A 27,724-nucleotide genomic window follows, 5' to 3' on the forward strand; every position below is an offset into this window, starting at 1 on the left:
TTTCTCCAGCACTTGTATCCCTCTGATTATTTTTCAGTTTTATTCACACACCATATATTCCCTGTTAAGTAAACAGTCAGTGGTTTCCAGTGTAATCACATAGTTATGCATTCACCATCACAATCTATGTGAGGACATTTCCATTTCTGATATTTCTTCTCTCTTCAATTCAGCATTTGCAGAGTCTTTCTCCAGTCTATATCCTCCCCTAGAGTTTCAAACAATTCAGAATTGCCCTTTTTGTTAAGTCTCTGGAGAGAAGTTTTCAGTAGCTGTTTATGACACCATGTTGATGATGTCACCCCTATTACTGGGTTTTAATTGTTCTTTATTTACTCTAGATACAAGTCCCTTAGCAAATACATGATTTGCAAAAATCTTTTCCCATTCTACAGGTTTTCTTTTTCACTTTCTTGATGGTGTCCATTGAAGCACAATTTTTTTTTGATGAATTCTAATTTAACTTATGCTGCTTATGATTTTGCTGTCATATATAAGAAAGTATTGCCTAATACAAGGTCACAAATATTAACACCTGTGTTTTCTCCTAAGAATTTTATAGTTTTATCTCATATGTTTAGGTCTTTGATCCATTTTGAGTTCATTTTTGTATATGCTTTGAGGTAGGGGTCCTAATTCATTCTTTTGCATGTGGATATTTAGTTGCCTCAGCACCATTTATTGGAAAGATTATTTATTCACCATTGAATTATCTTGGCATCAATTGATGGACACTTGGGTTGCTTCCATCTTTGGTAATTGTGAATAATGCCACCTTGAACATTGGTGTACCATGGCAGTTTGAGTCTCTACTTTCAATTCTTCTGTGTATATGCCTAGTACCAGGATTGTTGGGTCATATGGTAATTCTGTATTTAGCTTCTTGAGGAATTGACAACTGTCTTCCACAGAAGCTGCACAATTTTACATTGCCACCAGCAATGAATGAATATTCCCCTCTCCACATCCTCTTCAAAACTTGTAATTTTCTGTTTTGTTTTTTAATAGTAGCATTCTATTGGTTGTGAAATTGTGTCGTGGTTTTGATTTGCATTTCTGTAAGAGCTAGTGATTTTGAGCATCTTTTCATGTGTTTTTTAACCATTTGTATATCATCTTTGGAGAAACGTCTCTTCAAGTTTTTGCCCATTTTTTTAAATTGGGTTGTTTGTCTGTTTATTGTTAAGTTGTAGAATTTCTTTATATATTCTAGATATTAAACCCTTATCAGAAATGTGATTTCCAAATATTTTCTCCCATTGAGTAGGTTGTCTTTTCACTTTCATGACAAAGTCCTTTAATGCACAGAAGTTTTTAATTTTGAGGAAGTCTCATCTATTTTTTTCTTTCCTTGCTTGTGTTTTGAGTGTAAAGTCTAAGAAACCATACTGTAACTCAAAATCCTGGAGATGCTTCCCTACATTTTCTTCTAGGAGTTTTATGGTCCTGGTTCACATATTTAGGCCTTTGATCCATTTTAAGTTACTTTTTGTATATGGTGTGAGATAGGTTTCCTCCTTCATTCTTTTGCATTTGTTGAAAGACTGTTCCTTCCCAATTGAGTGGACTTGGCAGCTTTGTCAAAAATCAATTGAATGTAGGTGTGAGGGTCCGTTTCTGAACTCTCAATTAGATTGCTTTGGTCAATATATCTATCCTTATGCCAGTATAATGCTGTTTTGACCACTGTAGCTTTGTAATATGCTTTTTTTAATTATTATTATTTTAATCATACAAAGGTTTTATTTTTGCTGTGGCTGATGAACTACAGAAGGGTAGATGAGAGTGCTAATGGAGGAGTCTAGGGGATTGTTTTCAGCCTTCACACTTGGCTTTCTTGCAAGCTGGAAGAGAATCGTCATCCCCTTCTGACAGCTGCTGAGATTTCTTCACTGTGGAAATAATTCCAAAAGTAGTTTTTCTAGTTTCTACATGGAGAAGCGCTACTGTACAGTTGGTGGACACTGCAGCCTTGGCATCACTTTCAGACAGCCCAAATAGCAACCCTAAGTTTGCCACGTCATATGGCCCTCTCATTTCTAAAGGCCTTTCTGCAGCACTAGATAAAATTACATTCTTTCCTTTGCAAACTTGCATCAAATTGAGGGTGTTGGAAATTGTGTATCTTCTCATTGTGGAGTCTTTGATGGCAGGGCTGTAGAAAAGTTCAAAGCATAAGCCTCGGTCAATTGCCACATTAATAGGGGGCCTTTTGAAGTAAAATGGCAGTTTCTCTGTTACAGTTATGCAGACCAAATCCACATCTAAATGTGTGCAAGCAACATGAAAAAGTTTTTCTGTCTTTGGAAAAACTGCAACAATATCATACAGCTGGACCCTTGAAGAAGTTGCTCTCAAAATGTTGCAGTGAGATGGATCCGAACATGCTTTGAAGTCAGAAAGTGTGAATCCTCCAACATTGTTCTTTTTAAGATGTTCCTGGCTATTTTGGAACCCTTAAATTTCCACATGAATTTGATTATTGGCTTTCCTGTTTCTGAAAAGAAGGCTGTTGGAATTTCGATGGGGATTGCATTGAATCTGTAAATAAATGTGATTAGAACTGACAGTTTAATGATATTTAGTCTTACAATCCATGAAAACAGAATGTCCTTCCATTTATTTAGTTCTTCTTTGATTTCTTTAAAAAATGTTTTGTAGTTTTCTGGGTGCAAATCCTTTAGATACTTGGTTAAATTTATTCCTAGATATTCAATTCTTTTAGTTGCTATTGTAAGTGGAATTTTTTCTTGATTTCCTCCTCTGCTTGCTCATTAGTAGTATATAGAAATGCTAATAATTTGTGTGTGTTGATCTTGAACCTTGCCACTCTGCTGAATTCATTTAACTCTAGTAGCTTTGTTGGGGGGAATTTCTATATGTAAGGTCATGTCATCTGCAAATAGTGAAAATTTTACTTCTTCCTTTCCAATTTGGATGCCTTTCATTTCTTTTTCTTGCATAACTGCCCTGGCTAGAACTTTCAGTACAATGTTGAATAACAGTGGCGACAGATCTTGGAGGAAAAGCTTTCAGTCATTCATCATTGAGTATGACTTTAACTGTGGGTTTTTCATATATTCTCATTAACATTTTGAAGAAGTTTCCTTCTATTCCTATTTTTCTAAGTGTTTTTTTTTTTTTTTTTATCAAGAAAGGATGCTGAATTTTGTCAAGTGCCTTTTCTGCATCAATTGAGATGATTATGTGATGTTTCCACTTTGTTTTGTTGAGGTTATGTATTATATTAATTGATTTTCTTATGTTGAACCACCCTTGCATACCTAGGATAAAACCCACTTCATGGTGTATAGTTCTTTGGAGGTGCAGTTGGATTCGACTTGCAAGTAGTTTGTTGAGGATTTCTGTGTCTATGTTCATAATAGAAATTGTTCTTTAATTTTCTTTACTAGGAGTATATTTATCTAGCTTTGGTATTAGGGTGATTTTTGTCTCATAGAATGAGTTAGGTAGTGTTCCCTCCTCTTCAATTTTTTGGAGGAGTTTGAGCAGAATTGGTATCAATTCTTGGAATGCATGGTAGAATTCACCTGTGAAGCCATCTGTTCCTGGCCTTTTCTTTGCTGGGAGGTTTTTGATTCAAAATCTTTGCTTGTAATTAGTCTGTTGAGGTCTTCTATTTCTCTAGAGTCAATGTAAGTTGTTCTGTGTTTCTAAGAATTTGTCCATTTCATCTAAGTTGTCTAATTTGTTGACATACAGTTGTTCGTAATATCCTCTTATTATCCTGTTTGTCTCTGTGGGGCCAGTAATAATGTCCTGCCCTCTCACTTCTGATTTTATTTATTTTCATTTGTCTTTTTTTTTCTTTGTCAGTTTACCTATGGGTTTGTCAATTTTACTGATCTTTTCAAAGAATGAAGTTTTGGTTTTGTTAATTCTCCCTATTTTTTTAAAATTATCAATTTCATTTATTTATGCTCTAATCTTTGTTATTTCTTTCCTTCTGCATGGTTTGAGATTAGTTTGCTCTTCTTTTTCTAGCTCCTCCCAGTGTGCAGTTAGGTCTTTGATTTTAGCCCTTACTTGTTATTAATGTAAGCATTTAGGGCCATAAATTTCCTTTTCAACTCTGCCTTTGCTGCATCCCATACTTTTTTTTTTTTTTAATTCAGTTTTATTGAAATATATTCACATACCATACACTCATCCATGGTGCACAATCAACTATTCACAGTGCCATCATATAGTTACGCTTCATCACCCCAATCTATTTTTGAACATTTTCCTTACATCAGAAAGAATCAGAATAAGAATAAAAAATAAAAGTAAAAAGGAACACCCAAATTATTCCCACCCCATCCCATCCTATTTTTCATTTAACTTTAGTCCCCATTTTTCTATTTATCCATCCATACACTAGACAAAGGGAGTGTGATCCACAAGATTTTCACAATCACACTGTCACCCCTTGTAATCTACATTGTTATACAATTGTCTTTAGGAGTCCAGACTACTGGGTTGGAGTTTGATAGTTTCAGTTATTTACTTCTAGCTATTCCAATACATTAAAACCTAAGAGGTGTTATCTATATAGTGCATAAGAATGTCCACCCGAGTGACCCCTCAACTCCATTTGAAATCTCTCAGCCACTGGAACTATTTCATCTCATTTCACATCCCACTTTTGGTCAAGAAGATGTTCTCAATCTCACGATGCCAGGTCCAGATTCATCCCTGGGAGTCATATCCTGTGTTGCCAGGGAGATTTACACCTCTATCCTATACGTTTTGATATGTTATGTTCTTGTTTTCATTCATCTCAAACTGTTTATTTACTGATTTCCCTTGCAATTTCTGTTGACTGATTGTTTAACAGAGTATAATTCCACCTTCATTCTACTGTGGTTGGAGAATATGCTTTGGTATTTGACATTCTTATTAGCATGTGTCTCAGAGTAGGTCTATTAGGTTTTATTCTGTTTTGTAGTACTTTGAGCTTCTTGAACATGTGTATTTATGTCTTTCATAAGAGTTGGGAAGTTTTCAGTCATTATTTCCTCAAGTATTCTTTCTGCCCCTTTTCCCTTCTCTTCTCCTTCTGGGATACGTGATGCATTTGTTAGTGCACATCATGCGGTCACTGAATTTCCTGAGACACTGCTTAATTTTTTCTATTCTTTTCTTCTGACTATATGATTTCAATTGTCTTTTCTTCTGGTTTGCTGATTCTTTCTTCTGCCTGCTCAGATCTGCTGTTGTAGGTCTCTAGTATATTTTTAATCTCCGCTATTATATTTTTCATCCCCATAATTTCTGTTATGTTTCTTTTTAAACTTTGAAATCCTTTATTCTTATACATTGTCTTCTTAATATCCTTTATCTCTCTATGCATATTTTTCTTCAGCTCCTTTTATTGGTTTAGAATATTTGTTTGAACGTCTGATTAGTTGTTCCAACTTCTGATTCTCTCAAGTTTTGTTTCCTTGACTGAGCTATACCTCCCTTTTTCTTAGTATGGCTTGTAATTTTTTGGTGATGTCTAGCCATCTGATTATCTTAATGAGCTAACTCTGAAGTTCCATTTCTTCCTCTTTTCTAGGGTTTTATTGTTGATTGGCTTTGTGTTAAGTTCTTCTTTGATGTTTGGTCTAACTTATTCTAGACCTTTAGAGGAGTCTGTGTTAAACTGTTCCGATTTTCTCAGCTTGTCTTCATCTGATTCTTGCCCTGAACATGCAGTACAGTTTTTAAGATTGTACTTTTTATGCAATTGTTTCACTTCCAGGAGAGTGCTTCCTTTTCTCTGTTCCTTCCCTGGGAATCGTGATCTGTTTGGTTTGTTTTTATGAACACTTTTCTTCCCAGCTCCTGCGACTTGTTTAAATTCTCTCCCTCACTCAGTGCCCCTTTTCCCTTACACTCTTTGGTTCCAGATCACTTCCTGTCTTACAGCAGTTCAGTTTAAATTCCCACCCCCACCCCCACCCCCTTTTTTCTTGTGAGGCTTTCTACCTCCTGTTTCTTCCCTGTTAGCATATCCCACCCTGGGGAGCCAGATGGGGTCAATCCAGAAAGATGAGTCACTTCAGAAATATCTGTTTGCCTTTAAGTAGTTCCACTGACTGAAACTGGATTGCCTGATGACACAACAGTTCTTGCAAGCCTTCTCTCTCTCTCTCTGTTTCTCTGCCTTTGGGGGTCCTTTTGTATGCAGCACTCCTCAGTGGCTTGTGTTCCTCCCTGCATCTCTGCAGTCTTCAGTTCCTGTGCATGGATATGCATGGAGTTCTCACTCTCTGCTGTGAGTCACTCTGAAGTCTCTGTCTGAGGGACCGGGCTGTACTGCCTCTATGTGACTCCTAAGCTGCATAGAAACAAGTGAATAGGAGGGGAATGGGAATCTATTGGTAGTCCAGGATGGAATTCTCCTGCTTGAGATTTTTTTGTTTCTTTGATTCAGCATTTGTGGAGATCTTCTCCAGAGTTCTAAGCAGGTGGTATTTGTCTTTTTATTCAGTAAATTTCTGGGGAGACTTTTTCAGGGGATATCTTACATTGCCTGGTTAATCAGAGTAGAACTGAATTTTAAATCCCAGTTTAAAGAAAAAGCCGGGGGCATTGAAGGAGTCAATAAGGATTAGTAATCAATTTTTACATTGTATAAAATATATAACCAAGGGTTAGATGACTGTAAATGAGAAAATTCATAGGAAACAAAAGTCTTATTTTCTAGGAAAGTATAAATCTTGACAGTGAGTTCAAAAGTATACCTCTTTTGCTATAATGTCTACATTTTATATTGACATGCCACTTTGTGGTCCTCTCTCACACATATAAACAGATACACACAACACACACACACACACACACACACACATACACACACACGCACCATTCTACTCTTCTTCCCTTTGATATAGGTCATAATTACTACCTGGATGATTTCTTTGTCTAGGTCCATAGATTATAGGGCATTTTCTCTGGGGCTCCCTGCAAGTGTTAGGAGCTCTTCCTAGGCATTTGGAGCAAGACTGGAACTGGGAATAATTAGACTGAAAGAGAGAAGAATTAAAGGAATTCAGTAGCTATGTTCAAAAAAGTGAAGGGTTGGTCTGTGGCAGAAAGGCATTTCCTTATAAAGGCTTTAGAAAATAGAACCAGCATCAATGGATAAAGGTAGAGAAGACAGAATCAGTTCATGATAAGGAAGACCTGTTTAATAATTAGGTATGATTGAAGTTGAATGGCTAGGAGATGGCCTGTTCCCTGTACTTGGTGGCATTTGTTTTTGCAAGTTCTTAGTATCAACCAGGCTGGAGCATATAAAAAGGGATTAAGTGACAGATGGTAGGTTAAAATAGAGCAGTGCTTTCAGAACTTCAGTCACAACATATTAATATGACATGAAATCAAATTAGTGAATCTTTACCAGCATTTTTACTAATGAATATTTTAAATTTGTTTTTACACAAGTAGCCATTCTTGCTTATTGCAGAAAAATATGCAATTGCTGGTAAATAAAAAGCAAAAGTCATCTATAAGATACTCATCCTAATATTTTGTTGTACTTTCTTGCACACTTTATTCTCTTTAGATATATATTTAAACAAATATGTGTGTGTACACATATGTGTATGTGCATATTAATCTTTAAAGATAAACATATTTTTTCTTATCCACTTTAAATATAATTTTAGTGGCATTACTTTTCCCCACTCATTTGTAGGACTAGAAATCCCTATGAGACATTTTAAATTAGTGACAGGCTGGTAAAAATGTGGCAGTCCCTGTACTTTGTACTTTGTATACTTCACATAATTTATCTTATGTTGTCCTTATAACTTCTATGGTGTCCGATATTATTATGTGCACTTTACAGTTGAGAATGCTGAGGATTAGAAAGATTGAAGGACTTATCAAGGCCACAGAGCTAGTATCTCACCTCAAATTTGAACCCAATGTGTTCTGAACCACTGGCTAGAGATCCCCATGGTCTAGGATGATACTTTATTGCTTTTATAGTATTTAGAGCTAGCTATTCATAAATAATGTATATAAATAAGTCATCTTGGATCATACACTATATTCAACACTTTGATACCTAGGTTGAGATTTCCACCAAGTTGAAATCAAAAGATCTGGATATTTATCCTATCCTATTGTCTAACCAACTGTGGGACCTAAGATGACTCACTGACTTTTCTGTGGGTCTCTCACCATTTTTTTAAGGTATAATTTCTAACATAATAAAATTTAACCTTTTTAGTGTGCAGTTCTGTGAGTTTGACAAATGTGAACAGATATGGGATCACCACTGCAATCAATATATAGAACATTCAGTTACCCACCCACCCCCAATTTCCATGTGCCCCTTTTTAGTCAATCATGCCCCCTATTCCCAAACTCTGGCACTCACTGAACTGTTTTTCAGTCCCTATAGTTTTGCCTTTGCAAGAATGCCACATCAATGTTATTATATAGAATCATCCTGCTTGTACTCCTTCATGTCTGTCTTCTTTCACTTGGCATAACGACTTCCAGAATCATACATGTTTTCTCATGTATCAGTAGGGTGTTCTTCTTCATTGCTGGGTAGTATTCCGTTGTATGGCTATGCCACAGTTTGTTTATCCATTTCATGGTTGAGGGACACTTGGGTTGTTTCTACTTTTTTGCGGGTAAAAATCACTATAAACATTCACATACGGGTTTTTGTGTGAATATAGATTTACATTTCAATTAGGCAGATATTTAGAGTGAGATAGTTGGACCCTATGGTAACTATATGTTTAACTTTTTAAGAAATTGATGACCTGTTACCCAAAATAGTTGTGCCATTTTGCATTCCCACAACTAATAGGTAAGAGTTCTCACCAGTGCTTGATATTGTCGGATTGTGTTTTCTCTCTTTTTTTTTTTTAAGCCAGTTAATAGGTGTGAAGAGATGCCTCATTCTGTTTTTGATTTACATTTCCCTAATTACTAGAGATATTGAACAACTCTTTATGTGCTTATTTGTCATCCATATGTCAGCTTGCACAAGGTGTTTGTTCATATATTTTGCCCATTTTTATTGGGTTTTTGTTTTCTTATAACTGAATTTTGAGAGTTCTATAAATGTACGAGATACAAATCCTTTATCATGTAAGTAATTTGCAAATATTTTCCCTGTCTGTGACTGCTTATTTTCTTTTTCCTCATTGTTTTAACAGGCTCTCTCAAAGAGCAGAAGTTCTTACTTTTTCCAAGGTTCAGTGTATCAATTTTTCTTTTATTTGCCTGGCTTTTGTGTTATATCTAAGAAACTGCTGTTTGACCCAAGGTTCAAAAGTTTTTCTACTATTTTTCTTCTAAAAGTTACATAGTTTTAGACTCTACATTTAGGTTTATGATTCATTTTGAATTAATTTTTGCATAGAGAGTAAGATATGGATTGAGGTTCGTTTATTTGGGATATGGATATCAATTATTCCAGCACTGTTTGTTGAAAAGACTATTCTTTCTCTAGTGAATTGCCTTTGTTGAAAATCAACTGATCTATATGTGGTTCTACTCCTTGACTCTTTATTCTGTTCCATTGATCTATAAATGCCAAGCTTTTTAGTGGAATAGGTACAATAGAAAAGAGAAAGGGAAGGAAGGAAATGAAAGGAAGGAAAGTGAAGGGGAGGGGAGGGGAGGAAAGGGAAGGGGATAAAAGGGAAGGCGAAGAGCCAAAAGAAGAGAAGAGAAAAAAATATAAGCATTTATCATCCTGGTAAGGGTAAATATTGTTTCAGAAACATTGTATTCTGTTAAATGCATGTGTGTGTGTGTATGTCTAGGTGTAGGGATGTGTGTTTGTGTGTGTGTAGGTGTAGTTGTGTGTATGCATGTGTTTATTGGGACATGATGGATAATACTTTTGAGGTTTCAATCACAAAAATCTGAAAATATTGAATTGAATGCCTTTCTCTGCCCTTCTCTAAGGTCCTACTTATCTAAGTGTTACAGACTCATTCTGGCTTTTCTCTCTCATCTGCAGATACATTGAATATTATTGCATGCAACACAAAAACAGTGGAAGTGATAGAATTTGTAAGATTTTCAAGAGCTTTGAGAAGATGTAGATGGGCGATGCATTCAATTAAGACAGTATCCTTATTTAGAAAAACCTTCCCATATCTGGACTGCAAGCCCATGGGAAAGCAGTATTGTCTCTTTTATTTGCTTTCTTCAATAGTTTCTCCCCCAATTCTATTTTGTTGTCTGCAATGACCCATGATAGTGGCAGTGTCTGCTGCCTTTCCCCCAACATTTGTTCTCCCCTTCTAATACCTGACTTTATGACAAGGCATATGCCCACTCAGAAAAAGTATCTTTCTAGCAGCCCTTGTAGCTATTTGTGGCAATGTGGTTATGTTCTTGCCAATGAAATTTAAGCAGAAGTATCACATGGCAGTTTCAGGGATCTGTGTTTTTTTTCCTTTCTTTTTCCTGATGGGACTGCTGACATGCATATTATATCCTACTTCATTCTTTCTTTTGTAATATTTCCTGGTGACTAGAATGAGCATGCAAGTTTGAAAATTTAAAGTTCAATTTTAAAATTTAAAGTTGAAGCCCCCCGCCCAGTGCTGAAAGGAGACTGGGTTGCATGAGTATCGTAGAATGAAGCTGTCATTCCAGCTGTGGTCAGCGTAACACTCTTCATTTAGGTAAAGAAAACTAAACTTGGATTTTGTTTAACCCTCTGTTGATTTAGGTTTCTCTATTGCTTACAGGGATATAGCCATCACTCTTTTGATATTACTCCTAATTTCCCCTCACTATTCTACCTGATTGCACTTTCTCTCTGTCTTTATAAATCACACCACCACATTGCTATTGGTTTAGACCAACACAATTGATTCTTCTCTTTCTCTCTCACTCCTTATCCAATCTATCAGCAGTCCTCTCTGTTCTCCCTTTTATAGTATTTATGGAAATCATATACTTCTCTTCATGTGACTGTGTTCCAAGGTATCATCATCTTTCCTAAGAATTGTTACAATTGCCCCACAGCTGGTCTCTTTGCCTCTTCCTTCAATTCTCATCAGAACAAAGGAAGGGAGACTATTTAAAATAAATTGTGTCACTTCACCCTCTGCTGAAACCATGCCAATGGCTCCAGTCTCGTGCAGAGTAAAATCCAAAGTCTTTGTGGTATCCTTCAACGTCCCACATTTTCTGGCCCCAAGGTATCACTCTTATTGTTTGCTTTTCTTTTCTCTATTATTATCTACTTTGCAGCCCCCCTGGTCTTCATACTTTTTTCTGTATCAGAGTCCCACTGCCTCCACATACCCTCATGGTTCACTGAATTCTTTCATTTAGATCTCTGCTGAAATGTAACCTCATCTGAGATGAGATTTTTTTGCACTTATCTAAATTATTACTCTTTCCATTACTTTCTGACTCCTATACATTGTTTCATAGTCTTCAAGGTACTTAACCTCACAACTACTAGTTATTGTAATTCATCCCTTGACTCTCTTCTCTTACGGGGACTTTGGTTTGTCACTTTGTTCTGTTTAGTGATGAATCTCCAGTACCTGTAAAATGCTACTCCTATGATGTTCACTCGAGAAACTTTTGTTAAATGAATAAACAAATCAATGAGAAGCAGGGGGTGGAATGTGTACTTTCAAATCACAGCTATGAAGCTTGCTGTCTGTAAGGTCTTAGGTAATTAACTTAGCTGTGATCCTCACTTTCCCCCTCTCTCAAATGGGCAAAATACTATTTACCTGAGGATGTGGTGTAAGGATTAAATGAAATTATCTTGGTTAAAAAAAAAAATCCAACACAAAGCCCTTCACATAAATGGATCCAATAAATTTTGATAGATAACTGAATGTTGAAAAAAAAATTGCAAACAGAGGCTTCTAATGATCTTGAAGGAAAGTATCTTGACAAGATTTTCCAGCCTAATGACATGAGTAAATTCAGATAATCTCCAAGCATTAAGGGGAATTTACAGTGCCTTAATTTAATTCTCCAAAGTATTAAACATCTCTGATTAAGAAATATCTTGTGTTTTATGCCTTGTAAAATGAATAGTATTTATTGTAAATCTGCAGCATTTGGCTGGAGGCTTGGGAGCCTTTGTGGCTTTTGCCTAACCCCCCTGAGAGCAACCTTGGAAGAGAGAGATTGGCACTTTCCACTGAGTGCTTTGTCCCTTAGGAACTGCTGCTGCTATTTCTAACACACAAACAGGGCCCTTTTGCTGCTCTGCTTATGTGGCCCATGTCTCCCCTGTGAGTACAGTCAAGCCAGGCCTGCGTTCCCTTTTCACCAGAATAATGCTGAGACAAATTCATGTGGAAGCCTTCCTTTTATCCTTAGATACCTCTCAGTCTTCAGCTCTTCTGAAGAACTCTTCTCCTTCACCTTCTTGCCCAAACTCTTTTTGTCTCCCTGTCCTGTGTCCTTAATTAATTCTATTCTTTTCCTCTGTCCCTAGACTTTCCACTGTGCCCCAAGTAGCCCACTTTTCCTCTTCACATCTTGAGATTTCCCTTCTCCTTCTGACATTTATATATACATGTATTTTTTTCCCTAATGAAGACATTTGTCCCTGAAGTTTTCTCAAAGTTGTGCTTCTCATGCTCTCATACTTCATAAAACTTGGGGCTCTGGAGGTAAGTTGGAATTTCTTATAATTTTAAATCAGAGCTGTCCAATAAGACTTTCTGCAAGGATGGAAATTTTCTATATCTATGCTGACCAATATGGTAGCCACAAACTACATGTGACTACTGAGTACTTGAAATGTATCTAGTGTGACTGAGGAATTGGATTTTTATTTTATTTTAATTTAATTGATTTAAATTAAATAGTTGCATGTGGCTAGTAACAACTTTATTAGACATCACAGTTCTGGACTCTTCCTCTTCCACCATCAAGTCAAAGGATACTTATGATTCTAGAGATACCATTCTCTACTCCTCATCTCTGACCTCATCAATTCAGTTCTTTGTCTCCTGGTTTACTCTTTTGAATTTCACACCAAGCCCAACAAATAACTCTGCATAACTTCAACTTAAATGCATGAAACACCTGTTCAACTCCTGACGACCTCAATCTTTAATGTCCTCAAATTTAGTATAACTTACTCTATGCTATAGGATACCAAACCTGAAATATTAACTTGAAACCCTGTCACCTTCTGACCACCATGATACATACCTGAGAGGAGAAAGGTTAGATAATGTCCTCCTGTGCCTTTAGGTGTTCCATCTGGTAGAGCATCTAACCTGGTGTTTCAGTTCAGCACTCTTTAAGTATCCTTCCCTACTTCTCAACCACCTTGTCTACAGCATAATGGCACTTAACACTCTTCCTACATAATAAACGGTTAGGCTTAACAGTAGTTACTGCAGCCACCTCTTGATTTCTCTAGATTCCCATTAGAAATTGTGTGGACAAACTGACTTTCTTGTTAGCATACTACTACTCAGCACTTCAGATGGTGCTAGGCACATAGAAACCTCTCAATAAATGAATAAATAAAGGAGAGAATTGGTGAAAAGACCCATTTCATTTTGTTGGCTCATTGGATGCATCACAGTCCTTCATAAGCGGATCCCTGTCAACTGCCCCACACTCAAAGGACTTAAGGACAGTGAGTTGGGTAGAGAAATAGGGCTGCTGCCGTCGGGTCTCCTTATAGTTACAGGGAACCCAGCTGTATCATAGATACATTAGGGAGGTCTCTTTCTAAAGAGGGTTTACATTTCTATCAGGAGTTGAATCTACCTAGCAGAGCAATTTGTAGGTGATAATTAGTAATTTTATCAGAAGTTTGGAGCTACCAGTGTTCTTAACAACTCAAGTTTCACAGCTTTCATTAGAAAGTGCCCATGCTTTTTTTATATTTTTGGTAGATTTCTTGTTTGTTGTTTGCTTGGTTGGTTTTTTTTTTGAATTAACAAGTATTTCAGCTTGAATGGATTATCTTTGCTTAATCAAACTCAGTGAAAAAAAGTCTCATTCCTACAGGATATTGGATATGATTACTGCACATGAATACGAAACCCATGTTTCAAATGTTAGTTACAACTGTCATCCAATCTCTCTACTTTTACAACTTGTACAATATTAAAATATTTTGTTTTGTTTTGTTTCTGAAAGAAGAAAACTACATACCTATTTAGTGTCTTGGGTTTTGTGGGAATGAGGCAGGTACTACCTGGCTCTTCTGTCGTCAGCTCTCCTTTCTTGTATTTTATGGACATTCATACGCAATGTGTTTTGAAGTTCTGAGGAAGGAAGACAAAGTTTAAAATATTTTAATGTAAGAATCTTCCCTATATCCTTAGGATAAAAGTGAAATCTTGGCAAATTGAAAGGGTTTGTTAAGAAATTTTGAAAATTACTTGTCTTCTTTAAAACTTCATTCTTTTATCTTTAAATGAAATTGTCTTAACCCTGTTGTTTTGAAATAGCACCTTTATCAAATAATAAAAATAATAATCACACTAGTCTGGCATTTGAGTGTTTCTCCTACATAAATCTCTATGTTAAATGTTTTATTTAACTTGTCTAATTTAATAATCATGGAAACACAAATGTTCACTATTAATATAATCGTTTTGCAAATGGGGAAGCTGAGGCACAGATTGCTTTATAACTTTACCAATAATAGAAAACTAGTACATCTTGGTTGTGAATCCATTCAGTTTGATTCCATTGTCCTTACTGTTAACCAATGGATGATTTTGCCTTTCTACTAAATTCCCCTATATACATTGCAGGAATCTTGAATATATATATATATTTTTTACTCCAGTGTAAATATTGAATTGTTTTAATTACTATAAATTTATAGACCATAAAGCTATAGAACATCTGGTAGGGCAAGACTTCCCTCTTAACATCTGGTTGGATATCTTTCCTCACTATTTTTTATGACTTTTTAAATGTTGTTATATATAATGTTTTACTCATTTATTGTATGTTATGCAGATATTCATTTAGAATCAGCTCGTCAAGCTCCATAATATGTCCCAATAGTATTCTGATTAAGATTATATTGAATTTATGGATTGTGGGGGCAGAAAATACATTTTATGTAATTTTGAAGCTTCATATATAGCAATATGGTATGTCTCTTTATTAAGGCACTTCTTATGCTTTTTGTAAATTTTTATAGTCTTCTTTTTACCTAGATGTTCAGCTTTATGAGAGTTATATTTCAAAAGATTTTGTGCTATTTTGGGTCTTATTTTTCACTTAAACATTGTATTTTCAGATACATTACTGATTAGGTCTAAGATTATGATTCTTTTACTTTTATTTTTGAAATAATTTTAGATTTAAAGAAACTTTGAAAATATCTAAGGGGTATCCCATATACCCTTCACCAGACTTCTCTAATGTTAACATCTTGCATATCCATGGTACAATGATCAAAATTAGGAAATTTACATTTTTCCTATACTATTAACTAAACTACAGGCTTATTTGCATTTCACAAGTTTTAAAGACACTTTCCTGTTCCAGGATTCTATATCACATTTAGTTTTTTTCCTTCCATCTGTGACACTTCCTCAGTGTTTCATTGTCTTCCATGACTTGGGCACTTTTGGAAAGTATTACTCAGTTATTTTGGAGAATGCTCCTAAAATAGGATTTACCTGATATTTTCTCATGATTAAACTGAAATCTTGTCTTTTTGTCAAGAATACCACAGAAGTCATGTACCCTTCTGATTGGCCTACATAATGTCAATATGTGTGTTTATTGGTGATTTTTCCCTAAGCACTTGGTTAAAACAGTGTTTGCTGGGTTTCTCCACTGGAAACTTACTATTTTCTCCTTTGCAATTGATAAATATCTTGGGGAATATACTTTCAGACAATGTAACTATCCTGTTTCTCCTCAAACTTTTGCTCACTAATTTTAGCAACTATCTTTGAATTTTGCCTGTAGCAATTATTACTGTGGAGATCTACTGGTAATTTTTTATTCTGTCATTTCTTCTACATTTGGAATTCTGTAAGGAAGTGCTGTCCCTTCTCATCACATTTATAATCTAAGAAAAGTTATGTAGATTTTAATGACCTTGGTTACATAGCTAGGGAATGGCAAAACCTGGAGTGGATGACTCCTTTTTCCAAAATCCATGCGCTCTGACCACATTATTGTGTTTGTAGTAGGAGACAAGTAGCAGCTGCTTGTCACAGAATATTAAGTACTTGAGGCCTTGTTCTTTCTAAACTGCTGTTTACCCTTTCTGTAGCTGCCTAAAAGTTCCACTGGGGAGCTCTGACACCACACTCACCTTGCCCAAGGTCATATACTTAGTCCCTGATAAAAACAAGATTCAAACCCAGGGATGCCTTGCTTTTACATGAGCATACTGTTGAGATGTTAAATTTTAAAAACATTTCTTTATTAGTCAGTATGGCCTACATTTTTGTGTATATTTTGGTCATTGAGCCCTTTCAAGTAAATACTTGAAAGGAATATGGGTAATACAACCTTTGCTTAAGGATGGATCACTTTCTTCTGTGGCTGTATATAATCTTCCTAATTTCAAAAGAACAGTAATATAAAAATTCAGTGGTAAGTAGCTATGAGAAAGCTTCTTATTAATTATTTTCTGAATAATATATAATATAACTCTCATAATAATTATGTTCTGACAAGTGTGACTTTTTGTAGGAACAATATTAGAATTTGGGGCTGCCCAGAGTGTAGGTCTCCATAGAAATTCCACAGAAGTGGCTTGAAATGGGAGGAAATGATTCAATTTTATAACTTCTCAAATCTGATAAAAATATAAAATTCCAATATACTCCAATAGCAGCATGAGATTTGAAGCAACAGTGACCTGGATTTAAATCCCTGCCATGTAACAGGTTTTACAAGTGACTAAATATTTTTAATCTTTTGTTTCTTCAGAACTGAAATAGTTCTGATAATATCTATCCATGAGGGTAGTTGGAAGGATTAGGTCAAATCCCATAGGTGATACCATTAATATACTGCTTACACAGATGAAACATTGTAGTAATGGTGGCAGTAGCTGCTGGTTTTAACATCATCATCATGAACATAACTGTCATTAATATTACTAAGATTAATTACAGCTTCCCATGTATTTGTCTGTCTCTTGTCTGGATTTTTGTTCCTTCTTTGTGAAAGAGGTTTAACAGATCTGGTGCAGCTACACTGAAAGGTACATGTAAGTGCTTTGCTAAGTCCTGTGTTTGGTATCTTTGATGCTGGCAACAATTGAAGAAAGGACAAGAACCCACTTCACTCAGCAATGCTTTATAACACAGTATCAGAAAGGACAATTCCCACCCTCTCCTTTTCCCCCTGACAGTTTTATTATTACAGCTTTCATCTCAACAGGCAGAAAAAATTCAACCTTCATAAGAAGTGCTCCAGATAGGCTAACAAGTAATACCCTGATTTCTTACACAGGAAACACTGTTATTATGAATGTAATACTGTCATGTTTATCTTGTTCCTTGGAAAACCAGCTATAATATTGAATATAAAGCTGTGTCATAGAAATATTAATCAACTATTAACCATATTAATGTAAAGCAATCTCTCTTTTCTTCAGTTCCTATTCTGTGTCATACAAACATTCAGGTTATGAATAAAGCATGAACAGCATTCTTTACATTAGTGAACATGTGACTTTGGGATGAGATTAGAAAACAGGCTGGGGTCTGCATTAAGATATTCACATAAAAATATTTGGTGAAACTCTTTTATGCTACATTTAATATCCTTTTAAATTCAATATCTTTTCATAATATGTAACACTGTTTTGTATTTAGTACTCTAAATGAAAGAAAATGTTAACATAATTAAAATCATCCTTACCCCTGCCTAGTTTTCTCACATCCTTAATTTAGTTATTGGGATACTATCCTAGAATTAATGTTGCTGACTGTAAGAATATGCACAATTGGCAAAGGTATAACTTAGTGGTTGCCTGGTTAATCCATGAGATCTGGGTTGAGTCTTCTTGGATTCATAACCTGCCTTCTCTATTTACCAACTATGTGACTTGGACACATTACCAAAATTCTCTGTGCTCCATTCCTCCAACAGATATTTTTTTTAATGCAATTTTATTGAGATATTCACATAACATACAATCCTTCAAAGTGTACAATCAGATCCAACAGATATTTACTGAGCCTCAGCTCTAGGCTGGGCACCATTCTAAATTCTGATGACACAAAACATTCAACAAAGAGATAAAAATCTGTACCCCAATGATGCTTAACTATTAATAGGAGGAGATCAGCAAATAAAATAAAAATGTATTCCAGATGATGATAATTACTATGGAGAAAAAATAAAGCAGAGAAAGGAAAAAGACAGTGGTGAAGAGGGGGCTGTGATTTTAAATAGAGGTGACAAGGGAAGGGCTCACCATGAAGGTGACTTTTGTGCAAACGGCTGAAGGAAGAAGGTCTTGCTGAAGTCAGAGGGAAGATAGTTCTAGGCAGAACTATAAGTACAAAGGCCCTGAGGTGGGGTATGTTTAAGTGTTCTGAGGTTAAAAATGGAGCTATGAGAGTGAGAGGGGAGATGCTAGTAGATGATGTCAGGAGGTGATGAAGTTGGGGTGGAAATCATGCAAATATTGTGAAGACTTCAGCTTTTATTGTGAGTGAAATGGAAAGGTTTCAGAGGAGTGTAGGATCAGGTTTGATGGAGTCTGAATTAGATTTGAAAAATTAATTAGCCACTTTGACCAATGTGTGGAGGAAGATTATAGACCAAAGAGGAAGTAGGGATGTTTGAACAAGACAGGATAGTTGGATGTGGTGAGTGTTGGTGGAAGCGTACATAGAGTTTGAAGATAAATCAGTGAGAGAACAAGAATAAATACCTGGAAGAATAATTGCTGGGTAGTATGGTAAGACTATATTTAGCTTTTTAAGAATCTATTAAACTGTGTTCCAAAGTGCCTGTGCCATTTTGCAATTCCACCAGCAATGAATGAGCTTTTATTGCTTTGCATCCTCACCAGCAATTGTCATCATCTGTTGTCTTTTTCTTTAAAGCCATTTGATTAGATGTGTGTAGAAGGCTCATTTTTGTTTTTATTTTCATTTACCTAAAGACAAATTATATTTATATCTTTTCATACACATATTTGTCATATGCCTATCTTTTTGGTGAAGTTCTTGTTCAGCTCTTTTGATTGTGTTAGGTTTAATTTATTTTCTTTCTCTAGTGTCCTAAGATAGAAATTAAGGTTATTGATTTGAGATATTTCTTTTTTCTAATATATGCATTGACTGTTATAATTTCCCCTCACAGCACTGTTTTAGATACATCCCACAAATTTTAAATTGTATTTTAATTTTCATTTGGTTAAAAATATTTCTGTTAATTTATTTTGAGACTTTTTCTTTGTTCCATGGGTTATTTAGAAATGTGAGGTTTAATTTCCAAATATTTGGAAAATTTCCTCTGCTCTTTCAGTTATTTATATCAACATTAATACAATTGTGGTCTAAAAACATACTCTGTACGATTTCAATTTTTTAAATTTGTCAAGAAGTGTTTATGGCCCAGAATGTGGTCTGTATTCATGAATGTTAGCTCTAGAAGACTGTGCATTCAATCTGTTGTTGGATAGAGTGTTCTATAAATGTCAGATTGCATTCAGTGATCTGCTGGGGTCATTTATATCCTTCTGGATTTTTTGTTTGTTTTGTTTTTGTTTTTGTTTTTCGTTTTGTTTTGTTTTTTAAATCCACTTTTATTGACATATATTCACATACCCTACAATCTTCTACAGTGTACAGTTGATCACAGTACCATCATATAGCTGTACATTCATCACCAAAATAAATTTTTGAACATTTTCATTATTCCAAAAAAAAAAAGAATAAAAATACAACTAAAACATTCCCCATTCCCCCTATTAGTCATTTAATTTTTGTTCTCATTTTTCTACTCCTCCGTTCATATACTGTATAAAGGGAGTGTGAGCCACAAAGTTTTTACAATCACACAATCACACTGTATAAGCTACGTAGTTAAACAGTCATCTTCAAGAATCAGGGCTACTGGGTTAGAGTTCAACAGTTTCAGGTATTTCCTTATAGTTATTCAAATACACTAAAAACTAAAAAGGGGTGTCTGTGTAACAGATAAGAATAACCTCCAGAATGACCTCTCAACTCCATTTGAAATCCCTCAACCACTGAAACTTAGTTTTCTTTCATTTCTCTTCCCCTTTCTGGTCCAAGAAGTCTTTCTCAATCCCATGATGCCAGGTCCAGGCTCATTCCCAGGAGTCATGTCCCACATTGCCAGAAAAATTTATACCCCTGGAAGTCACGTCCCACGTAGTGGGGAGGGCAGTGAGTTTACCTGCTGAGTGGGCTTAGAGAGAGAGAGGCCACATCTAAGCAACAAAAGAGGTTCTCTGGGGAGACTCTTAGGCTTGATTATAAGTAGGCTTAGTCTCTCCTTTGCAGTAAGAAGCTTCATAAGGGCAAGCTCCGAGATCGAGGACTCGCCTACTAAATTGGTAATCCCCAATGCTTGTGGGATTATCAGTAGTTCCCCAGGTGGGAAAGTATAATATTTCCACATTTTTCCCTGGTCCCTCAGGGGGGCTTTGCAAATACATTTTTATGCTCTGCCCAAATTGCTCTGGGATGTATCAGGGTTTCACACTAACCTGGACAAACCAACCAGATCTCACTCCTATTCAAAGATCCATATAATTATGGTGTTTGAATAAACTGGCCATATAAGTTAAATTATTTAGTGTGCTACAGAAAATGTAGATTTTTGCACCAAATAAACATTTCTTCTTTTGGTCCTACACAGAAGTTGAAGTTTTAAAACACAGTCAATGTCATCCTTTACTCTTTAGTCTGATTTGCCTTAGTCCTAACCATATCCACTTCATTCATATCTCTTATTGAAGTGTGAACTCTTTTCCAGCTTTTTAACAGTTGCTGTATGGGGTAATACTGACATTCATAGCTGTCAAACTCTGGCTCAGAGTCTCAGGTGTCACACAGATACCCAAAATTCTAGGGACCAACCAGATTATACACAAAGGGGTTTTGAAATCTCCAGCTATGATAGTGATTCGTCTGTTTTTCCTTTCAGCTCTGTTTTGCCTGATTTATTTTGAACATTCTTGATAGGTGCATTCACAATTAGAATTGTTTTGTCTACTTGGAGAATTGACCCCCTTTATCATGATATAATGTCCCTCTGCATCCCTGACAATCTTCTTTGTTCTGAAGTTGGTTTTGTCTGAAATTAATGTAACTACTCCAGCTTTATTTTCATGAGTGTTAGCATGTTATATCTTTCTCCATCCTTTTATTTATTTTTATTAGGGAAGTTGCTGGTTTACTGAAAAGCCATGAGAAAACTACAGTTTCCATAATGCCTCCCCCCAAACACTTTATTATTTATTAACAGTTTGTATTAGTGTGCTATTTTTGTTAAAATCGATGAAACAATATTATTATAATTATACTGTTAACCGTTGTCCATGGTATACCTTAGGGTTCACTGTTTGTATTGTACAGTTCTATATTGTTCTTTTAAGTTTTATTCTGGTAACATATGTATGACATAAAATTTCCTCTTTTAACCACATAAAAATTTATAGTGTGGTGGTGTTAATTACATTTACAATGTGTGCTACCATCCAACTATCAATTACTGAAATTTTCCGCCATCTCACACAGAAACTGTGCACCAATTTACATTGATTCCCCATTCTCTACCCCACCCAGGCCCCTGGTAACCTATATCCTAGTATTAGAGTCTATGAATTTGCTTATTCTAATTATTTCATGTCAGTGAGATCATACACTATTTGTTCTTTTGCATTTGGCTTATTTCAGTCAACATGTTGTCTTCAAGATTAATCTCTATTAATGCATCAGAATGTTATTTCTTTCTCAGCTGAATAATATTGCAGTGTATGTATATATTATATTTTGTGTATCCATTCTTCAATTGATGGACACTTGAATTGATGGACACTAGGATTGCTTCTAACTTTTGGCAATTGCTTTGAACATTGGTGTGCAAATATCTGTTCAATGAACTGCTTTCAATGCCTTGGAGGGGTAGGGATCCCTCTTCCTTTCTTTGTGTATGGAGATTCAGTTTTCCTAGCACCGTTTGTTGAAGAAACTATTCTTTCCCTTCCTCATTTAATGGACTTGGTACCCTTGTCAAAAATCAATTGGACATAAATGCAAAGATTTACTTCTGAATTTTCAATTCAATTTCATTGGTCTACATAAACTGTTAATGTGCCAGTACTGGGCTGTTTTGCTTACTGTAGCATTGTAATAAGTTGTAAAATCAGGAACAGTGAGTCCTCCAACTTCCTTCTTTTTCAAGATGGATTTGACTATTCAGGCCCCTTACCCTTCCACATAAATTTGATATTGGCTTTTCCATTTCTACATAGAAGTTTATTGGAATATTTATTGGGATTGCATTGGATCTGTAAATTGCTTTAGGTAGAATTAACATTGTAATAATATTTGATATTCCAACCCATGAACACAGAATGTCCTTCCATTTATTTAGGTCTTCTTTGATTTCTTTTAGGAATGTTTTGTATATTTCTGTGTATAAGTCCTTTATATTCTTGGTTACATTTATTCCTAGATATTTGATTCTTTTAGTTGCTCTTGTAAATGGAATTTTTTTCTTACATTTCTTCCTCAGACTATTTATAACTAGTGTATAGAAACACTAATGCTTTTGCATTTGATCTTCTACCCTTCCACTTTTCAGAATTTGTTTACTAGCTCTTCTAGCTTTGTAATTTTCTCTATATATAGGATCATATCATCTGAAAATAGGGACAGTTGTACTTATTTTCAAATTAGGATGCTTTTATTTCTTTTTCTTGCCTAATTGGTCAGGCTAGAACTTCCAGTACAATGTTGAATAACAGTGGTAATAGTGAGTATCCTTGTCTGGTTCCTGGTCTTAGATGGAAATTTTCAAGTGCTTCACCGTTGAGTATGATGTTGCAGTGGGTTTTTCATATATGCCCTTCATCATAATGAGGATATTTTCCTTCTAGTTCTAGTTTTCTAAATGTTTTTTTTAATCAACAAGAGGTGTTTTTATCAATTGTTTTTATCAAGAAGGGGATTTTGTCAAATGTCTTTTCTGCATCAGTTGAGATGATCATGTTATTTTTCCTGCCTTTATTAATACGGTGTATTACATTAATTGAATTTTTTATGTTGAATCACCCTTGCATATTCAGGATAAATCCCACTTGATCATATAGTATATTCTTTCAATATGCTGTTGGAATAAGTATGATAGTATTTTGTTGGTGATTTTCACATATGTATTCATAAGAGATATTGGTCTGTAATCTTCCTTTGGGAGGAGGTATATCTATCTTGGTTTTAGGGTGATATTGCTTTCATAGAATGAGTTAAGAAGTGTTCCTTCCTCTTCAGTGTTTTAGAAGAGTTTGAGCAGAGTTGGTGTTAATTCTTCTTGGAATGTTTGGTAAAATTTACCAATGAAGTCATCTGATCCTAGAATTTTCATCGTTTTGAGGTTTTCGATTACTGAGTCCAATCTCTTTATTTATTAATGATCTTTTGAGAACTTCTATTTCTTTTGAATCAGTGCAGGTAGGTTTTTGGTTCTGGGAATTTGTCTATTTCATACAGGTTATCTACTTTTTGGTGTACAGTTTTTCAAAGTATCCTATTATAATCAGTTTTCTTTCTGTGGGGTAAATAGAAATGTCCCCCTTTAATTTCTGATTTTTAGATATTTGTGTCCTCTCTCATTTCTTTTTTGTCAGTTTAGCTAAAGGTTTGTCTATTTTACTGATATTTTCAGAGAACCAACTTTTAGTTTTATTGATTCTCTTATTTTTAATTCTCTATTTTACTTGTGTCCATTCTAATCTGTGTTACTTCTTCCTTCTGCTTGCTTTGGCTTTGTATTGCTCTTCTTTTTCTAGATAGTACAATTGTGACGCTATGTCTCTGACTTGAGATTGCTCTTATTTTTTAATGTAAGCATTTAGAGCTATAAATTTCCCACTCAGCACTGCCTTTGCTGCATCAAATAAGATTTTGTAATTTGAGTTTCTATTTTCATTTGTCTCAAGGTATTTTCTAATTTCCCTTGTGATTTCTTCTTTGACCTATTGGTTGTTTAAGATTTCATTGGTGAATTTCCACATATTTGTGAATTTTCCAGTTGTCCCTCTCTTATTGCTTTCTTACTTCAGTCCACTGTGGTCAGAGAAGATACACTGCATAATTTCAATGTATGTTTTTTTACTTTATTGAGACTTGTTTAGGCTGACATATCATGTGGTCTTTCCTGGAGAATGATCCATATACACTAGAGAGGAATATATATTCTTCTGCCGTTGAGTGAACTGTTCTATATGTTTCTCTTAAATATAATTAAGAGTTGTCCAAGTCTTTTATTTCCTTATTGATCTTCTGTCTATATGTTTTATCCATTATTACAAGTGATGTATTGAAGTCTCTTAATACTAATGTAGAACTGTCTGTTTCTCCCTTCTAATCTGTCAGTATTTGCTTCTTATATCTTGGGGCCCAGTCATTAGTTGAATACAGATTTATAATTTTTATGTCTTCTTTTTGAATCGACCCCTTTATAAGTATACAGTGACCTTTTTTGTCCCTCATGACAGTTTTTGACTGAAGTCTATTTTATCTGATATTAGTGTACTACCCCAGCTCTCTTTTGGTTACTATTTGCATGGTACATTTTTTTCTGTCCTCTCAGTTTCAACCTACTTGTGTCCTTGAATTTAAGGTGGATCTCTTGCAAAAGCATATAATTGGGTCATACTTTTTAAATCCAATCTGCCAATCTCTGTCTTTTGGCTCAATAGTTTAATCCATTTACTTTAAAGTTGTTTATTGACTATTTTATTTTACTTTAAAGTTGATTATTGACTACTTTAAAATTGACTATTGATTATGCAGCACATTTTGCTGCCATTTTGTTATTTGGTATTTGTAAGTCTTAAATGTTTTATATCCCTCAGTTCTTCCATTAATACCTGTTTTCATAGTTATTTGATTTTTTGTATTTTACTGTTTTGAGTCCCTACTCATTTCTATGTATATTTTAAATATATTTTCTTTGTGGTTACCATGGGGTTAAAGAAAACATCTTAAATATTTAACCATCACTTTTGATTTGATACCTACTTAACTTCAATAGTATACACAACATAGTTCCTATAATCCTCTGTCTCCCCCACCTTGTTGTAGTGTTTGTTACAAGTTTTCTTTTTATACATTGTATGTCCCAAACCAAAGATTTATCATAACTTTTCATGCATTTGAATTTTTGATCTTATAATAATTAAAAAGTAGAGTTACACATAAAAAATACAATACAATATTACTGGCATGTATAATTATCCATATGGTTACCTTTACTGGAAATCTTTATTTCTCTATGCCCTCTTGATCCCCTGTCTATTGTTCTTTCCTTTCAGCCTAAAGAATACCCTTTAGCATTGTCATCTGTAGTACAGGTCTAGTAATGACAAATTCCTTCAGCTTTTGATTACCTGGGAATGTCTTAATATCTCCTTCATTTTTGAAAGACACTTGTGCCAGTTTGAATGTATTGTGTCCCCCAAACGCCATTATCTTTCATGTAGTCTTGTGGGGCAGACGTTTTGGTGCTGATTAGATTTGCTTGGAATGTGCCCCACCCAGCTGTGGGTGATGACTCTGATAAGATACTCCCATGGAGGCATGGCCCCAGCCATTCAGGGTGGGCCTTGATCAGTGGAGCCATATAAATGAGCTGACTCAAAGAGAAGGAACTCAGTGCAGCTGAGAGTGATGTTTTGAAGAGGAGCAGGCTTGCTAGAGAGGAACGTCCTGGGAGAAAGCCATTTTGAAACCTGAACTTTGGAGCAGACGCCAGCCACGTGCCTTCCCAGCTAACAGAGGTTTTCCGGACACCATTGGCCATCCTCCAGTGAAGGTACCCGATTACTGATGTGTTGCCTTGGATACTTTATGGCCTTAAGACTGTAACTGTGTAGCCAAATAAACCCCCTTTTTATAAAAGCCAATCCGTTTCTGGTGTTTTGCATTCTGCAGCATTAGCAAACTAGAACAACACTCCTCTGAGATTTAAAATCCTTTGTTGGCAGTTGTTTACTTTCAACACTTTAAATATGTTGTCCTATTGCCTTCTTGCCTCTATGGCTTCTAATGAGAAATCAGATCTTGTTTTTATTGGGCCTTCCTTGAATGTAACACGTTGCTTTTCTCTTGTAGCTTTCAGAACTATCTCTTTGTCCTTGGAATTTGATAGGTTGAACATCCAAGGATGTTCTTCTCTTTGAGTTTATCCTGTTTGGAGTTCATTGGGTTTTTTGAATGTGCATTTTTATGTATTTCATTACATTTGGGAAGTTTTCTGTGTTTATTTCTTGACTATTCCTTCTTTCTGTTTTCTCTTTCATTTCCTTCTGGGACTCCCATAATGTGATTATTGGTAGGCTTGATGGTGTCCCACAAGTCTCCTAGGTTCTGTTCAGATTTTTTCCTTCTTTTTCTTTCTGCTCCTCAGCCTAAATCATTTCAGTTGTCTTTCTTCAAATTCACTAATTCTTTCTTCTGCCATATCCAGTATGCTGTTGAAACTCTCTAAGGGAATTTTTCATTTGAGTTATTGTGGTGTTCTACATCATTAGTTTTATTTGGTTCCATTTAAAAATTTCTATCTCTTTATTGAGATTCTCAAACTGTTTATATATTTATTTTCCTGATATCCTTTAGTTCCTTCTGTGTGTTTTCCTTATTCTTCTTGAGTACATTAAGGATCAGTTTTTTTAAAAGTCTTTGTCCAGTATGTCCAGAGTCTGGTCTTTTTCAAGTGGGTTTTGGATTATTGTCTTACTCCTTTGATTGGGCTATCATTTCCTATTTCTTCATTTGTCTTATAATGTTTTGTTGCATTTTAATATTTTAAAGTATTAACTCTGGGATTTGATCCCTGAATTATATGTTCCTTACATTTGTATCCAGGTAGTGATATGACATGGATTTCCTTGAGTGCTAGTTGCTAACAGAAACAAAGAAAGCAACACAAAAATCACCTTTCATAAGCTTAGCTAATGGGCTGTGGATTGGCTGGTGTTCTCCTTCAGAGGTTAGCTCTCCGATCAAGAAGATCACCCTGAGACAAATATCAAGTGCAGGGTTCTCTCTGTCTTTTCTGAGCCTGTATTTTGTCCTGGATGTGTGCTTGTTCATGGCCTTAGGAATTCTCCTGTTAATAGGATTTCAAATGCCTCTCTATTCCCTATGAAATAGGCTTCCTTCCCTCCCAGGTGCTCTATGGTATGACATAAAACAATAATCTCTGCCCCAGGACACTTTGACTTCATTGTTTTTTACACTGAATTATGTGTCCTCAAGATGCTTCTACCTGCAGGGCAAGTTCTCAGAGGGCAATCCATGGAAGAAGTCCCTGTTTTGGTCTTTCTGATTGCTACCCAGTATATTGGCACTGACATACAGGCACCCAGTATATACATAGGGGTTAATCTTCTCCCTCCAGAACAGGGACAGGGACCCACAATGGGAGTACAGGATGGCTCCACACAGCACAGGGGAGGATTTGGAAGAGAGGCCACCAAGAGCACCACAAGCATCTACTACCATTTTTTTAAAGCTCTGTTTTCATGAATTGACAGTCA

General features: G+C 35.4%; 1 protein-coding gene across 1 annotated transcript; it reads right to left on the bottom strand.

The window, feature by feature from the left end:
* Nucleotides 1-1,815: 1,815 nt before the first annotated feature.
* On the bottom strand, nucleotides 1,816-14,225 carry LOC119526534 (ribonuclease P protein subunit p30-like). The gene is made up of 2 exons (XM_037825709.1): nucleotides 14,180-14,225; nucleotides 1,816-2,456 (listed from the first exon to the last, which is right to left on the bottom strand). Exons 1-2 carry the CDS (start codon nucleotides 14,223-14,225, stop codon nucleotides 1,816-1,818), a joined length of 687 nt encoding a protein of 228 aa, XP_037681637.1.
* Between the last annotated feature and the right edge of the window lie 13,499 nt (nucleotides 14,226-27,724).

The sequence above is a fragment of the Choloepus didactylus genome, chromosome 1 (genome assembly GCF_015220235.1).
Source record: "Choloepus didactylus isolate mChoDid1 chromosome 1, mChoDid1.pri, whole genome shotgun sequence".
Taxonomy (NCBI): domain Eukaryota; kingdom Metazoa; phylum Chordata; class Mammalia; order Pilosa; family Megalonychidae; genus Choloepus; species Choloepus didactylus.

What these genes read in the sequence shown, in the direction of transcription:
- LOC119526534 (XM_037825709.1), bottom strand. Translation starts at nt 14,225, where the DNA reads ATGTCCATAAAATACAAGAAAGGAGAGCTGACGACAGAAGAGCCAG. An exon ending in GCTGACGACAGAAGAGCCAG is followed by an intron (nt 2,457 to 14,179) that starts GTAGTACCTGCC and finishes TGGAAATTTAAG; the next exon opens with GGTTCCAAAATAGCCAGGAA.